The 18,300-nt window shown below is 35.2% G+C and overlaps 1 protein-coding gene across 2 annotated transcripts in view; it reads left to right on the forward strand.

The window, feature by feature from the left end:
- The window catches only part of LOC119232414 (spermatogenesis-associated protein 31D4-like), a 296,841-nt gene that overhangs the window by 54,524 nt on the left and 224,017 nt on the right, over positions 1-18,300 (forward strand). For both annotated transcript variants that reach the window (XM_054689186.1, XM_054689187.1), the window contains exon 5: positions 12,089-12,252. In XM_054689186.1, the coding sequence (XP_054545161.1) occupies positions 12,089-12,252 (164 nt within the window). The remainder of the gene's footprint in view (positions 1-12,088; positions 12,253-18,300) is intronic.

Raw genomic sequence — 18,300 nt, forward strand, 5'->3', positions numbered from 1 at the left:
TATATTTGACTCAACTGTCCTCAATAAAACATACATCATTATCTCAGACCTTAATAGATTTAAAACATACTAACACATTTCATTTATCCAGCTATTTTATTTTAGACACAATGAACACTAATTTTTTTCAGATTCATTATTTAATGTGTTAAACTAATTTCTATAAGAGCAACATTGCTCATGGCACAGGCAGGTTTTCGAAGATATAAACATATTTTAAGTCTGCCTCCTGTGACAGAGTCAAAGCAAGTAAAATACTTAAATTTCAAAATTGAGCACATGTATTTAACATTATGTGTAGAGCTCCTATGTTAAATGTGAAAATATACAAATAATGCTTCAAATGTACCTGATAGTCAACATTCATCAATCAACAAGTGTGGTTTTCTTATGGTGGTTTTATATTACATGCTGGCGTGATCCTGGGAAAACCACATCCAGTGGATCTGTGCAGAGTAGATGCCTAAGCATGTTACAGAAGACAGATGACCTTGGACACAGGTAAGAGGTCCTGGGATGTTAGGAGAAGTCAGAGCTGTAGAGCAGCAAGCAGCCAAGACCATGGTAGCTGTGGCAGTGAGGGAGGTTGAAATCCTATAGGCTCTTATTAGGAAGAAAATTCATTTCCTGCCCTAACCTTTTCCCACTCTGCATCCTTCACGTTTTTTTCTCGAATCTATTTATACTTTTAAAAAAATTAGTAAACAGGTTTATCAATTAAATAAAAATAATCTTTCGCTTCTAGAAGAGAGAGATAAATTATAAGGAAATGATATTGCAGGTAGTTTAAAAGGTAGTGATGAGACTGTGACCTTAAGTTAGCATAAATGTCATAAGAAATGCAAAGCCTGGTTGTGGGGGAAGAGATGGGTCTTATCCTCCTGGCTGCACATGCCTGGAGTAGACCTTCTGTAACCAGGAGGCTGGGGGGAAGCATGAGCACATAACGGAGTGAGTGGTGTGGCTCAGTCCACAGCCTCCTGCTGTTCTTACCAAGATTTAGTACATTTTCTTGAATGAATATTTCTGCATTTGCTCTATGCCCTTTAGGAAAATTTCTAAAGACTTTATATAATTGCCTTTTATAATTTTTACTAAATAGTTAATTGCTGAGGAGTGAGTCTCCTGAGCTCCTTAGTTCACCATTCTGCAATCCCTGCCTCCCTCATTCACATTCAAGTACGAACATTCCAGTAATTCTGTTAAAGTGATGACACGTGTGTATTTTACTCATCATTACTTTTTTGATTTTCCACTGATTTTTCTTTTTATTATTTTGTTTTACGTGTTTTGATGCTTCATTGTGGGACAAGCTCACTTTAGGCTAGTGTGTTTGCTCAAGTAGCATCCTTAGTTTTCCTTTACCTGCGCTTAGTCTTCTTGAAAGATAAAATGGCACTTCTACAATTTTTCTGCTGATGTGTCATTTGACCCCAAATAATAACAGACTTTAAAAAAAGGTTCTGCTGTGTGCTTCTATGAAAGTTAACATATCCTTTTTATTTGAAAGAGCAAAAGGCAAAATAGAATGATATCCCTTTAGTGGTAATTCTTTTTACTGCTTTAGTCTGAGATAAAAGAAAATAAAAACATATGATGGCTAGGGAAAACAAGATAAATTATGATTGGTGACATTATTTGAAAAAATTTTTTATTTGAAAATTTGAGTTGTTCAGAGAGAATGTTATGTGCTAGGGGCTGGTGGTCAATCCATGGTAGAGTCCTTGGGAGAAAACACAGATCTCTGAGGAATGATTTTCAAAGTGTTAGTTTATTGATTTTGTTTTGAGTGTAGCACTACTATAAGACCTTATAACATGATTCCTCAAAACCACCTTTATTGCTCTTAGTTCTACATAACAGCCCTGGAAAGTGGCCGAGAGAAGTGTTCAAATTATTAAGGCTAGTATTAAATATGTGGCATTTTCTTCCATGTGCTTTAGTAACTCTACCTATGTATTTTTTTCCATGAAATGATGCACATAGTGATTTTCCAACCACAGTATCCCAAGGATCCCTGTTTTTATGGACCTGAGGGTCCCTCCTTAGCAGTTGGCCAACATTTCAAACAGACAGGGCAAATAATGTTTTCTCTGCTCTTGCATCTGAGATTATGGCCCATTTCTTTTACTCTACTAGAATTAAAGTGGATCTCTGCCTATGAACCTAATACTTCTTATCTTTCTGAGGAATAGTTTCCAAATATTTTGGAAAAGGTTACCTTTTTTCTTCTCCATGCATGAACTTTGTTGCAGAGATAAGACTTAACTTTAGAGAGAACTTGCAGATGCTACAGTTAGTGGAACTGTGACTAGGGCAAGAAAAGTTCCAGAATCATCCTACATTCCTGGCTTAAAAGAGGCTTAGGCTCACAGAAGGTAGGGGAAAGGGTAGTTGCTAGTAGAGTTCCAATAAGTTTTGTTCATTGATTGTGTTACTGCACCCAGTTCATTGTCCTTCAAACAGGGAATGCTTATTTCTTGAATAAATCCTGTGTGCGAGGTCGTGCTTCCATGTGTTTGTGTATCCAAATAGGTTATTTTATTTCATTCTGAAAGGTGGCCAGTAAGGAGAGTGTCGGATCTTCCTTAGAAGTAGCTTGACAACAGCCCCACAGAGCAGGCATAGTGAGCTGAAATCTAAACTCTGATGTCTTATTTGAAGTTGATGGTTCTAGGAAATGGAGAGGAGGTATAGTTAGCATGAGTTAGAGGAGAGTATATATTATCCTCTTCTATCTTGAGTATGAAATGCGCTTCACTTGGAATCTAAAATTTTAACTTGCTGGATACTCAGTAAGTAAATATATGGTTACTAATACTGGTATTTCTTAGGTTGGTTACAGTTTTTCTTCCTTTAGTTTGCAAATAGTGTAAAACTTTGGGAAAAAAACGTATTTTTTAAATTACAACTCAAAGCACAGATGAGACTTTCATATGCCTTTTATAAAAAAGAAAATTATCAAGTAACATTTTCCTATTTAAGACTACTAATAGGATATAAGAATTTTCATTGTTGTATCTGTTCCCATCTCAGACACCTGCAGAAGCAATCTATTTTTTTCATATACACATCTAAGTAAATATGTATTGACCACAAACTTTTGGATTTTCATCTTTAAACCTTATGTGTGTTCTTGCTATGAGAGATTATAGATGATATGTGAGGACTTATTATATTTTTATTTAATCATCCTTATTATATCTCTCCTCTTCTCCCCACTGGCTAATTTTTAAAAATTTAGCTTCTCATTTTGTTACCTTTGTAAAGCCACAATTTTCCCTATAATCTCTATTTTTGTTCTATTTCTATGCTTTGTAAATTTTAGACATTATCTCGTGACTCCTTGTTTTATTTGATGAATGTATTAACCCCCTATCCGTCCTTCCACCTGCTCTTTCTTCTTTCTGGCGCCCAGCTTCTGATAGCTGCATTTTTACAAGACTATTAACATTTCATTCTATAGCTAGTGTTATGTCATCCGGTACTTTGTGAGTGATTCTAGCTGTTGAATTTAATAAATGCAATTCAAATTTTTTTGTTTTAAATAAGAATAGCTAATATTGTATTTACATTGTGCCAGGTGCTATTCTAATTGCTTTACATTTACTAACTCAAGATTCTTTACATATATTTACATATATTAATCCTCAAATGACACTATGGGGTAGCTAATATATTTTACATATTTCATAGTTAGGGAAACTTAAGCATTAGGAAATTAACTAAGTTGCTCAAAGTCATAGAGTTAAATGTTGGAGCCAGGATTTGCATAAATGTTGTCTTACTCTGCATTTCTGCTTGAATTAGCTTTTGACATGTACCAAACCACCCCCAAATTTCAGTAACTTAGCACACCAAACCTTTCTTTACCTCATGACACTTCAGGCAAAAATTTGGGGCTGGCCTTAGTTGGGCAGTTCTTAAGTGATTTGGCTGGTTCACTCCAGCATCTGTCGGGTGTGACGCAGCCCTGCTCAAGGGGTTAGATGAATCTTTGTTGGGGTCAAGGGAAGAATAGGGCAATGTGTGTCTCATCACCCAGCAGGCTAGTCTGGTCTTGTCCACGTGAGTGCTGGCAGGGTTCCAAGAGAGAGAGCAGAAGCAGGCCAGGCCTCCTGCGCTGAGGCTTAGAAATGGCACACTGTCACTTCTTCATTCTGTTGGCAAAGGAAGTCACAAAATCAGTTTAAATTTAATGGGGAAGGAAATAGACTGATTTTTTGTTGCGAGTTGCTGGGAATTACATTGTAGTGGTGTGGCTAGAGAGAAAGGTGGACAATTATGGCTATTTTTTTCATTCTACTGTGATTCTCTTGACCATAACAGACACTCTATTATGTAAATATTATTCACTGGAGATCCAGTTTGCAGTGAGTACATTTCATTCTCTGTAGTTCCAATATCAATATGAACAATAAAATTGGTAAAAAGGATCTCTTTCTTTAAACCACTAATTGATCAATTATTATAATTTATTTTCATTTGTTTTCTATTAGGCCATTTCTTCCTCATATTTCTTTTCTGGGCTAATGATTACAACCACCCCCTTAAGAAATGCAAAATTAAGTTTCTACACCTATAATAATTTAAAGTTTTAATTTATTTTTTCTAATGCCTCAAATCCATTCCCTGGAGCCAAATAACTCTGGTTAACATTTGCACAGATCACTTTAAAGGCTATGTTTTAGAAGATTTCTTTTCATGCATTTTTTTGGTTTGTAGTTTGTTCTCTCTCTCTCTCTCTCTTTTTTTTCCCCCTTCTTCCTTCTTGCTTTTTACACTTCTGGGGGATCTCTACAACTTCTACAGAATACAGGTAAATATGTCATCAAATGGGGTTATGTTTCTTTTACATTTACCTGGAAATTTGTCAAGGTATAGATTTCCAGAACCAACATATATTCTTTCAGTATTTTGAAAATCTCTCACATCTGTCTTCTAATGTCTCTTCTTCTAATGAGAAATCTGAGAGCAGCTTGATGTGCTTGTTCCTTTGCAGTTTCTGTGTTTTGTTTGTTCTCATTCTTTTTAAAGATGTAAGATTTCTTTTTCCTCTTTGTCTGAAATTTCACAGAGATTCTATTAAAATCTGTTGGATCTTTAAAATTTTAAATTTTAAAATCTTAAAGTTGAGAAATTCGCTTTTGTTACTACTTTAATAATCTTTGTTCACTCTTGAATTCCTGTTAGTGAAATATTTGACTACTTAGATGAATTTTGTGGTTTTTTAAAACTATTTTTTTTAAGATTTATCTATTTACACACACAAGAACTGGGGTGTAAGCCAGAGGTGCGTGGTGTGAGAGGACTCACCAGGGAGAGTGGGGAACAGAACAGGTAGATCTACTGAAATACACTGCTGAGTGGAGCAAGGGGTGAGACAGGAGAGGTCTGCTGTGCCATGTGGGTCAGTTCCCAGGCTGGAGATCGAGCTTGTGCTGCAGTAGCTGGTAATAGCCTGATAGTGCTACGTCTTTAACCCCCGGGCCACCAGGGAGGCCCTAAACTATTTTGTTTTATTGAGGTAATATTGGTTTACAACACTATCATTCAGAAGTATAGGATATACTACATTACACTCACCAACAAGACACCCATAGTCCCCTGCAGTAGTCCATTGGGCATCCTCCACACTTTGCTTTCCTCCCACACACACCACATCTTTTTAATGTACTCATCTCTCCTTGGCCATTTAGGTTGTTTCCATATCTTGGCTATTGTAAATAGTTCTTCCGTGAACACACGAATGTATATATCCCTTCAAATAAGTTTTCTAAACTCTTTTTGGTAGATATTTGGGAGTGAAATTGCTGGAACATGATAGGTCTATTTGTAATATTTGCGGAACCTCCTTACTATTGCCCATAGGGAATGTACCAGTATATGTTCCTACAACAGGGCATGAGGGTTCCTTTGTTCTATATCCTAACACTTGTTGTTTCTGGTCTTATGGATATTGGTCATTCTCACAATTTCACCTGTTTGTTGGCCATCTGTACATCCTCTTTGAAAAAAATGTCTATTTAGTTTTTCTGCCCATATTTTGATTGGGTTTTTTTTTCTTTTTGTTGAATTGTCTGAGGTTTTTGTAGACTATGGATATGAGCCCCTTGTCTGATAAATGGTGTGCAAATATTTTCTCCAATCAGTAGTGTCTTTTTGTTTCAGTGGTAGTTTCTTTTGCTGTGCAGAAGCTTTTTAGTTTGATAAACTCATTTCTTTATATGCTCTTTTTTTCTTCTTGCTGTTGGAAACAGATCCACGAAGGCATTACTAAATTTAATGTTGTGGAGTGTTTTCCCTATGTTTTCTTCTATATAGTTTACAGATTAAGAACTTACATCAAAGTCTTTTAATACATTTTGAGTTAATTTTTTGTGTGTGGAATGGAGAGTAGTCTCATTTCATTTTTCTGCATGTGGTTGTCCAATTTTTCCCAGTGCCATTTGTTAATGGACTCCTTTCTCCATTGTATACTTTTGGCTCCTTTATCATAGATTAACTTTAGTAAAAGTATGAGTTTATTTCTGGGCTTTCAATCTACTCCCTTGATCTGCGTATCTATTTTTGTTCTAGTATTATACTGTTTTGATTGCTACAAGTTTGTAGTTTAGTTTAAAGCATGAGAATATACCACCATTCTTTTGCTTTTATGTCAGGATTGCTTTGGCTTTGGCATCTTCTGTCATTCCATATAAATTTCAGTAATGTTTGCTTTACTGCTTTGAAGAATGCCATTAAAACTTTGATAGAAATAGTGTTGAATTTGTTTATTGCCTTGGGTAAGGTGGTCATTTTAGAGTCTTATTTTCTCCAATCTATGAGCTGGGAATATCTTTCCATTTCTTTGTGCCTTCTTTTGTTTCTTTTAACAATGCCGTATATTATATAAATTCTTTGTTGTTTACTCCTAGGTATCTAATTCTTTTTGATGTGATTGAAAATGAGATTGTTTTGTTTGTTCCTTTCTTTCTCATCTCATTGTATATAGGAATACAGTTGGTTCTTATAAATTGATTTGCAATCTGTCACTTTACTATGCTGATTAATTGTTTCAATTCATATTGTAGTGGAATATTTATGGGTTTCCATATATATTATGGAAATAAGTTTTCCATATAAATTATGGAAATATATATGTTTCTATTTTACTTATATAATATATATGTTATATAACATTTGGGTATGTTTCCATATATATATATATATATATATATATCTGTCATCTGCAATTAGTGGTAGGTTTAATTCTTTCCCAATTTGAATTCATTTTATGTCTTTCTCTTGCCTAATTGCTCTAGTAACACTTCCAATACTGTGTGGAATAGCAGTGGTGAAAGTGGACATCCTTGTCTTGTACTGGATCTTAGAGGAAAAGCTTTCACTTTTTCTCCATTGAGAAAGATGTTAGCTGTGGGTATGTCTTTATGATATTGAGTATGTTCCATTTAATTCTCATTTTTTGGATGTTATGTTTTATTTTATTTTATATATTTTTACATCATTTTTTATTTTTGATATCTCTCCTATTTCAAGTCCCGAACAGTTGTCTATTGGTTTGTATTTCATAGTAACTCCGGGATTCTACTCCCTCTCTTATTAAAATTCTCTTTACAAATATTCTAGTCTGTACCTTTCTCCTTTCTATTTTACTTATTGATATTCTGTCACTTCTTTTCTATTTTAGATATTTGCTGAATATTACCCACCTACACACACACACACACACACACACACACACACACTTTATTTCATTATTATTGTTTATATTCTTATTCCTTCAACATAATTTTAATAGGTTTCAGAGAGGGTGGAGGGAAAGCATATAGTCTCAGGTGGACACTTTTACCCAAAGGTTTCTCTATATTTACTTTTCAGTAAAGAATATTCCTAATTTTCTATACTCTGCTCAAGAGAAATATCCAATTTATATAACTGATAAAAGTATCCTCTTTCATGTACTAGTATTTATATTTGCTGTATTTTCAAGTCTTTTTAGCTACAAGCTCCTAAAAACAAAGGTATTTAAGGTCTAGCATCTGATGGAGAAAATGAAGCACTCATAATGGTTTACTAATATAATATCCAGATGTCACGATATTATTGAATATGGTGCAGTTGTTATAATTCCTTTTTCCAGTCTTTCCTGGGATTATCTAATATATAGGACAAGAACTGTTACCATATATATTATATATATGTTTGTCACACACTTAATTAACATAGACAGACTTTTTGTCAGTGGTTGGTATATGTATCTGGCAAATCCTCCTCCTCTTATGCTGCCAAATTTTTGATCTTTTGAAAGTTTGCCAATCTACTTTTTAATGCCTCTAAATATGGGGATCCTTTCATTTAGACTTCCTTGAAACAGTTGCTTGCTGTTTTGTTGCTCTTATTGTAATTCCTTCAGATTATTTTATTTCATGTTTTTTCCCCATTTAAAACTCCCTTCTTAAATCTGGTTTAGTCTTAAACCCACTTCATATTTTAATAAACCATTTTTGAATTCACCAGAGGAGAATATTCACTAGGGTTTGCATTCCTCACCTTAAAAACATGGATTAGATAACCAAGAAGAGACCTTAGAAATTATTTATACTTTCTGTAACCTTAGATTTTTTTGAGGGAATCAGTATATAAGATTAATAATTTTTTAAAGGTATAAAGTATCTCATTCTATTGATTTACATCTATTCATTCAAGAATATGTTTTGGATCCATATCTACTAGGGATATTATGGTGGTCAAAGAACATGGGTGAATTCTATTTAGGTATTACTAAATGACACAGATAAATGCAATATTTTACAAGAATTATGAAGGTAGGGCAAAGTACACTGAAAATTTTTATGGTTTTGGCTGTTGGGGAAGGATCTATTATGAAGTTATATTTGACTATGGGAGGAATGACATGATTCTATTTTCATTTAAAAAGATCATTTATAATGAAAGTACTGTATGGGGAGCAGAAAGGATTGAGAGGAATAGTATGTGGATCAGGAGAGATATGGTGATAATTTTATATGGGATGGCTACATTGGGAATGGAGACAAAGTGAAGAATGTTGAGAGTTATTTCGAAAATAAAATCAACAAGGCCTGATGATTGGGTAAATGGAATCAAAGTTGAGGAGAAAGAGAAATGACAAGGATAATTTCAAGACTTGAATAGATAGATGATAGTTCTGTTTCCTGGGATGGGTTACACTGGATGAGAACAAAGTTGGGCAGAGAGGAAGAAGATCATGTGCTGGATTCTGGACCTGACAAATTTGTTTTAACATCTGAGTGAAAATAAGAGGTAGACATTTGGTTGTTAATAGCTAAATCTGTGGTTCTTCTCAGGTTACTAATTAACTATTTAGGCAATTTGCCAAGAGATTGAGGAACTTTCCCAAGTCAAACTAACTAGTTGAGTGACAACTAGAATTAGAACCCAAATATCTTAATTCAAGCAGCAGCAAGCTTTTCTGGTATATCTCACCACAGTTTACTCTTCAGAGGTATGCTTTACATATTTTTCTCTACTCTGTAGTGTCTTACACATTTATTCACACTGTCTTGTTCTCAAAAAATAAAAGCTTTTTTTTTAAAGTTTTATTTTTTAGCGCAGTTTTGGATTTGTAGCAAAACTAAGTGTTAATTATCTATTTCCCATGTAATCCTTGACCCCTCACATTACATCCCCTATCATCAGCTTGCACCACAGTGGTACATTTTATAATTGATGAACCTCTCCTAACACATCATTATCACCCAAGGTCGAGTTCACTTGGCATTGTACATTCTGCTGGTTTAGACAAATGTATAATGTCATGTATTGACTGTAATGTTACACAGAAGTGATTCATTTCCCTGAAAGTCCACTGTGTTTTACTCATCTCTCTCTCCCTACTAAACATTGGCAATAAATGACCATCATTTAGCCTTTGGAGATGTCATATAGTTCAAATCTTACAATTTGTAGCTTTTCCAGGTGGTATCTTGCACTTAGCAATGTGCATTTAAGGTTCTTGATGTTTTTCATGGCTTTACTATTCATTTTTTTGTTGTTTTTAATTAATTAATTAATTATTGTGTTTTTAGCTGAGGTAACATTGGGGTATCCCCATCAGAAATCAGCACCATAGTGTATTGCCTATGCCCCACCACCATTTTTTAGTGTTTAATAATATTCCCTTGTCTGGATATACCACAGTTGATTTACCTGTTCACCTGCTAAAGAAAATCTTAGTTTTGGCAATTATGAATAAAACATGTATAAATATCTCTGTGTAGATTTTGTGTCAGCATGCTCCTTTCAGTATATACCAAGGAGTGTGATTACTGGATGATGTGGTAAGAGTGTGTTTTGTTCTGTATGAAACTGTCTTCCAAAGTGGTTGTACCATTTTAATTCTCAACAGCAATGAATGAGAGTTCCTGTTGCTCCATATGCTGGTGTTTTCAGTGCTTTGGATTTTAGCCATTTTTTTAGGCATGTTGTAGTATCTCATTGCTTTAATTTGTATTTCCCTAATTGACATGTGATATTGAGCATCTTCTCATATGTTTATTTGCCATATGTACATCTTCTTTGATGAAGTGACTTCAGGTCTTTGGTCCATTTTTTAATTGGAGTGTTTGTTTTCTGTTTTTTTTTTTTTTTTTAGATTTATTTATTTATTTATACAAGCACTGGGTACAGTCAGAAGCGCGGGAGGGTGAGAGAATTCACCAGAGCCAGAGCGGGGAGCAGAACAGGCAGACTGATGAAACACACTGCTGAGGGGAACAGCGGGTGCAGCTGGAGAGGTCTGCGCACCATGTGGGACCCTCACTGGTGGCTGGGGATCGAACCAGCGCTGCAGAGGTTAAGGGCAGCTTCGCAGCCCAGTGCTCAACCTCAACCGCTGCGCCACCAGAGGAGACCCTGGAGTGTTTGTTTTCTTACTGTTGTGTTTTAAATTTTTTTGTACAATTTGCATATCAGTTCTTTATTAGATGTGTCTTTTGAAAACATTTCTTCCCATTTTGTGGTTTGACTTTTCATTCTCTTGAAATTGTCTTTCACATCAAGGTTCATTTTGATAATAAGTTTTATGCTGTGTGCTGTCAGGGTTTGTCCTAAAAATTTCCCTGAAATTTGGAAATGAGTGTTGAAAGGTGAAATAGTTCTATGAATCCTGGATTACTTACTAGAGTAATATTCCAAACTTAATGTCTTAATTTACCCTTGATGTCTCACATTAGTATGTGTTAGTACTTACCTCCTTAAAAGAAACTATGCTATTTGAGTTTTTGACTGTGAAATGAGAGCTAAACATTGCCTATATTTTGGATCTCTCATTGGAGGGAATATAAAACTTCTATAAAAACTGTAATCTACTATAAAATGTAAGAGACAATATGACTGGTATGTGATAAGAAGCAAAAAGAACTGGTTTCGGGCCTCCCCTGGTGGCGCAGGTAGTTGAATGCAACACTGTGAAGCTGTCTGCAGCCTCTGCAGTGCTGGTTCGATCCCCGCAGGCTGGCGAGGGTCCCACATGATGCAGCAGACCTCTCCTGTCTCACCCGCTGCTCCCCTCAGCAGTGTATTTTGTCAGACTGTCTGTTCTGTTTCCCGCTCTGTCTCTGGTGAATCCTCTTACCCTCCCATGCATCTGGCCTGTACCCCAGTTCTTGTATAAATAAATAAATAAATAAATAAATAAATCTTAAAAAAAAAAGAACTGGTTTCTAGTGTGAGTGCCAACTGGTTTCTAGTGTGAGTGACAAAGTCTACTTCCTTATAGTAAAATTGGAATAGTAGTAGTAGTAGTAACAATAAGTAATAAAATTATTTCATAATATAAATTTAGATTTCTTCCATGTCTTTTCATGGCTTGATAGCTTGTTTCTTTTTAGCTATGAAAAATACTGATTAATAATATGAATTTATAATATCATGATGGTTAATTTTATGTGTCAACTGGCTAAGCCATGCTATCATATTTGGTAAACACCAGTTATGATGCTTCTGTGGAGGTATTTTTTTAGATGTGATTACCATTTAAGTCAGTATATTTTGAGTGAAGCAGATTACCCCCTCTCTAATATAGGTGGGCCTCATCTTGTCAGCTGAAAACCTTAAAAGAAAAGAAGAATTCCCACAAAGACAATGGAATTCTACCTCCAGATCGTCTTTAGACTCAAGACTGCAGCATCCACTCTTCCCTGGATTTCCTGCCCTGCAGATTTTGAGCTCACCAGTCTCCAGAGTTGTGTGAGTGAATTCCTTAAAATCTCCCTGAAGACCCTCTACACACACACACACACACACACACACACACACACACATACTATACTGCTTTTGTTTCTCTGGGAAAGTCTGATTAGTACAACTGTCTAGTCACTACTGCTTGGACAAAATTCATGACTGTACCTGTGCTATATAAATTGTAGGCCACTACACTGAAATGTAAATGACATAAAATTCAAATACAGATATAGGTAGAAGGACTTTCCTATACAAAGGATTGATTATTTTCTTGTACTTTAGAGATACTTTTTTGCACTATTCCATTTCTGAAAATTTTGATATGGTTAAATAGCATATTTGGAAGCCAAAACTGAACTCTGGAGCATCAGTCAAGTGTTGGAATATGTTGGATATTAAGAACTTAAAGGAGAGAATTAGTTATGAGCACAAGGCTGATGACTTTTTACAGAACAGTTCCATAGACTGGTGATACTGTTTCTCCACTTGTATGGGCAAATCACATGTTTTCTTGAAAAGTGCATTTTCCAAAAGTACACTGTAGGCAAAGATTGGGTTGTGGTACTCACACGTTATAGAGTTATCTCAGAAACATTTACATTTAAAGGATATCATGCCTCATCAAGTTACCAAGGACAATAAGTTATTCCTGCAGTGTAGGAGTTCTACTTGTGAGTTCAAGGTATATTATTAATATCTTACTTCTTTGTTCATTACTAACTTTAGATTTGAGGAAAAGTTCATAATAAGTTAAATACAGAGAAATAAGAACTTTCCTTAATATACTATGCACTTTTGATGTTATCAAGATTGGCAAATTTCCTAGATCAAAAGCTGCTATTAGCTCACTGTTTTTAGCCAACATATTTTCATTCAAATTATCTACTGTGCACTGAAATATGGTTCACTATCATCTGATGTGTTATATATAAGGATCATCCCCCAAATGCAGAGTTTGATAGTTAAGTGCCATAATACTAAAGTATCGGGATCATAAATATCATTCTTTACTGGTAACAACCTCATGATCATATTTATTTTTAATTGCTGAAATAAATGATTTCTGTTCAGATGGCTTTAGATAGATCCACCTAGACTGATTCTTTGATGCACGTGCTGATGTGCAAACAGCAAGATGCTGAATGCATGCATAATCAATAATGCATCTAGACACTCTCAACTGAGTTCAGTGAGTATCTTATTAGACCTTGTCTCTCATTATCTCATCTCTCTAGCTAATTATTCAGACATTCTAGGGAAACTTGGCTGTAGTTACCCACTTTCCTTTGAGCAACAAGGAGAAAGACATTATCCCCAGAGGGCTGAAGAATGTTTTTATGCAGTCGCTCCATACATATTTGAATCTATGTCTTAATGATTATGCATAATCAGCACATATTTCAGAGTCCTTCATTTATTTAGCAGTTATTCAAGAGCATTTATTAAGTTCTTTCTAGATGGTAGGCATTATTGGGGATAGAAGATATGTTCTTTGTTATTTGATTTCATTTAGAGAAAGAAAATAAACAATTAAATCACTAAATAACTGACTTTATAGTTAATATACATTAAGTCCTAAAAATAATGAAGTGGGTATTATAAAGTGGGTTTGGCAGGGATGTGATAGTTTTTTCAAGGAAGTGATTTTTAAGTTGAGATTTGGAAGAACAGATTTCTAAAGGCTAAGGGAACCATAATCCAAAAGTCCTATTTATAATAGCTAAGATATGAAAACAACCAAATGCCCCAAAACAGATGAATGTATCAAGAAGATGTGGTATGTAAACACAATGGAATACTATTCAGCAATCAAAAAAGATAAAGTCATGCCATTTGTGGCAACATGAATGGAGCTGGAAGGGATTATGCTAAATGAAGTAAGTCAGAAGGATAAATATTTGATGATTTCACTTATATAGGGGTAATATAGGAAAACAGAACAAAAGGTCAGAAAGAAGACAAATCATCCAAGCTGGCCATAGGTCTGAGGCATCCATTAGGGAATGGGGATGGAAATGGTTCCAAACAGGGGAGCAAAGACCATGAGGGACTATGGTGATGGTTTACAGGTACTGTGGTGGTGGGAGAATTATGGAGAAATTAAATACTGTACAAAAATTAACAATGATTGTAAGAAAATAAATCAATTTTTTAATAATTTTAAATGTCCTGGAGTAGGATTTAATATCTAGAAGAAACAGAAGTGTCCTCTGACATTAGAGCAGAGATTAGGGTTAGGGTTGATATGAGCGAACACTGTTTGGGGTCTTTCAGGCTATGATTGAGAGTTTGGATTTTATTCTACTAAATCTGAAAGCCAAAGAATGTCTTCAGTTTTGGACTGATTGACATGATCTCCTTTTCCTTTTTTCTGCCATTTTTTCCCTTCTTCAGATACCTACCATTTAGTGTTTTCATGATGTTTCTGGTCAATACTTCAAATATTCTCTGGTGGGCCTCCCCTGGTGGTGCAGCGATTGAGCACAGGGCTGTGAGGCTGCCCATAGCCTCTGCAGCACCGGTTCATTCCCTGGCCGCTGGCGAGGGTCCCACAAAAAAAAAAAATATTCTCTGGGTAAGTCCCTTCTGTTCAAGAAGTCCAAATCTATGAAGTGACAGTAGTGGTATTGTTACTCTCTTTTACAATTGCATGATTTCCTGACACTTGTGATTTATTACTACATGAAGTGTGACATTATAATAATACACAGAGTAAAACTGAATTAGTTCCATGATACTAGAGTTTGCACACTAATAGTCTATGGATTACAGTTAACCCATGGACATGTTTTATTGGCTTCATTTGGACTTTTACAAATTGGGAAATTTAACATAGTCATCTAGAGTAATGTGATAACTCATTTTTGTATATCCAATGGCTTATATTTGGAAAATAACATTAGGGGAAGAATTTACAAGTCAGAGCTAAAACACAAAGTCACTGGGGAGACAGGTTGACAAAACCAAAGATGAAAACCTAAAGATCAACATCTAATGTATATGGCTTGCAATTTTTGGGAAATAGTCATATTACATATATATCTAATATATATGTTAGATATACATGGTAAATAGATGATAGATAATGAATACATATTGTGAGGATTCATATCTCAGTTACAATGCTTTTTAGATGTTGGACAAGTTACTCTATTTGCTTCAAGTTTCCTCTCTGCAGAATAGGGACAAGACCTTCATAGGGTTCCTATGAAGATTAGGGATAGAACACTTAGAATAAACCCTGTCATTTAGCAACTTCCAATATGTATTAGCTGTTATAGTTAACATCCCATTTTACAGGTGATAAAACTTGATACTCAACTTATGATAAAAATTACTCAGCAAGTTAATGAAGAGTCAGATCCTGGGATCAGGTCTTTAATGAGCTCTGCTAGAGATAAGTATTTAATGAGTAATTAGAATAACTTAATTTGAGTGCCAAAATTACCAGTTTTACCTTGTTTAACCTAAAGTTTTATTAAATTAACAATTCTCAATTGTTTTAGATTTAAGATGCCTCAATAATCATAAAAATGAGTGAGGACCTCAAAAGTGTGAATTATATTGGTCAGTATTTACTGTATAAGAAACCAAAGTTGACAAATTCAAGAAAAATTACTCAATAATTCCATTACAAATAAACCTATTATAAACTATAATAAGTAGTATATTTTTATGAAAAAATAACTTTTCAAAACCAAAAATAGTGAGAAATGTAGAATTATTTTACAGTATTGCCAAGCTTTAATGGTTTTTCATATTAGCTTCTACATTCCTCATTGTAGTGTTACTCAGGAAAACTCTAATGTACATGCCTCTTCTTATTAGTATGAAAATAGTTTTGACTTAAGAGACCTGTGATCACCTTGTTAAAGCACACCAGTGCCAAGTCCAAGAACAACCGAGACCCAAGTTATATGCAAAAGCAAAGGTGGCCTTTATTAGCTAGTTTGAGCTAGGGTCCGAACCCCCGGAGTAGAACTGACACAGCGGCCACGCCCAGACCCCGAGTACCAAAATTAAGCAGTTTAAATAGGCATACAGAATGGGCCCCTTAGGGTAACTGACAGCTTCAGATGTGGATTCTAGGAATCCGACTGTTAGGGTAATCTAATGGTTATAGACGCCAGTTCTTAGAATCTAGGATTCCAGGAATTGCAACCTCACTGTCAGTTAAGCTCTTAAATGGCTGCTGTACTTTAAAATGGCTGCTGTTATTCTCTATTCTTACAACCTCAGGGGCCCCAGGGGAACTGAGACCACACTTGGAGAACCTTAGACAAAAATCAGAGATTTGAGATAAGAAACAACCAAATGTCCCAAAACTTATTTTAATGGTGGAAACTCATGCCTAGAGCAAATCTTTCCAGGCAAGTAGGGGAGAACACTAAAACCAAATATTTGTTGTCTGGCATAAGATGAATGTCTGCAGTTATATATCATCACAACAAATGGTCACAGGCACCCCAAACTATTCTTTGCTATTTAATTATGAAATATTGTCTCTTCAACCTCTATGTATCTGATTGTGTGTCTGAAAGAGCTTTAGTGAAATGGAAATGGAGCTTAGTTACTGAGAAGTAAATTAATGAATAAAGCAATGTTCTCTGACTTCAAAGGATAATGTGAGATATGCTCGTACCTGTCTTCTTTCTTCTTGTCCTTCCAAGCTCCTTGGCACTATGAGTGTTAATGTATTCACTTTGCCATGGAAGTTGAGTAGTTCTAGTGGCTCCTTTCTGCAAATGGTTGAAGAATAATTTCTACTTGATAACACATCCTATAACCTGTGAGGAATTCAGTTCTTTTAGAACTTCACACTTCCAAAGACAATGTGCTGCTTAGACTTCATTTAGAAAAAAAAAATTATAACTAATGCAAAAAAGTACTAATATTTTAGGTTGGTACATGGTAAGAGCTTTGGGTGAACCATTTCTTATAATGAGGTTCATTCTGATGAGGTCTGAGTATACTTGTGGACTCCTCAACAGACCACTATTTCATTTCTTCAGGAGAACTTGAAGTCCTACACCCTCTATGAATGCCATCTGTCATACAATTTTTTATTCATTCAATATGTGTTGGCTAGCTACTATGCCAGATGCATTGATAGAGACTAAAGTGACCTAAAGATGAATGCCCAAAATTTATATATTCAAGGAGTTCATGAGACAGGTGTATAATTATTGAAAAATATGTGAAAAACCCTGTAATAGAGACTTGAACACAATGTATTGGAAGACAAGCCAGGGAGACTCCTTTTACTTGGATGCTTTGTGAAAAGTTTCTCATTGGAATTTGGTTATGAAAGAGGTACAGTGGTTCAGGGTAAGCAAAGAAAGGACATTTTGACAAAGGCAACTGTGTGTCAAAGCTTATAGTTGTGAAAAAGCATGAAGTGTTCAGGTAATGATGAAAAGTTCGATGAGACTGGAATGTGGGTACATGTGAATGGAGCCTAGGTCAAGCCTGGTGAAGAAGGCTGTAGTCACGCTGAGATAAATACAGATTTTTTCCTTTAAACAACAACAAACCACAATGGGCTATCTTCTCTTGAGATGTATGTTTTAGGAAGCTCTCTTCGGTAATGGATAGGAAGGGGAGTGAGTTAAGGAATGGAAGAAATGTTCCAAATGAGACAAGCTGTTATTCTTTGCTAAGGCGATGGCCATAGGAATAGAAAGGAGACAGTGGGGACAGAGTTGAGAGATATTTAGAAGCTAGAATCAGCCATCATGGGGATTGGATATGAAGAATGAGAGTAACAGTGTTCAGGACAACTTGTTGGAAATTAAAATGGTGAATTTAAATTAAAATGATTACTAACCTGATATAAAGAACTGGTGCAACAGTAGGTGATGGCAGAAATGATGTTGATTTTAAATATGTTAAATTTAATGGATTTCTGGTTTATATCGGGAGCATGTGGGGGTACAAATCTCGAAAACGGTTGGGAAGAAGCTTGTGTTTTCCTATGACATGCTCAGTATATACTACATGAATGGAAAGATGACAACCCTTGCTGTCATTTCTATGGATCATGTATGTCTTTAG

This window comes from Talpa occidentalis, unplaced genomic scaffold (assembly GCF_014898055.3).
Source record: "Talpa occidentalis isolate TD23 unplaced genomic scaffold, MPIMG_talOcc4v2.1 talOcc4.7, whole genome shotgun sequence".
NCBI lineage: Eukaryota > Metazoa > Chordata > Mammalia > Eulipotyphla > Talpidae > Talpa > Talpa occidentalis.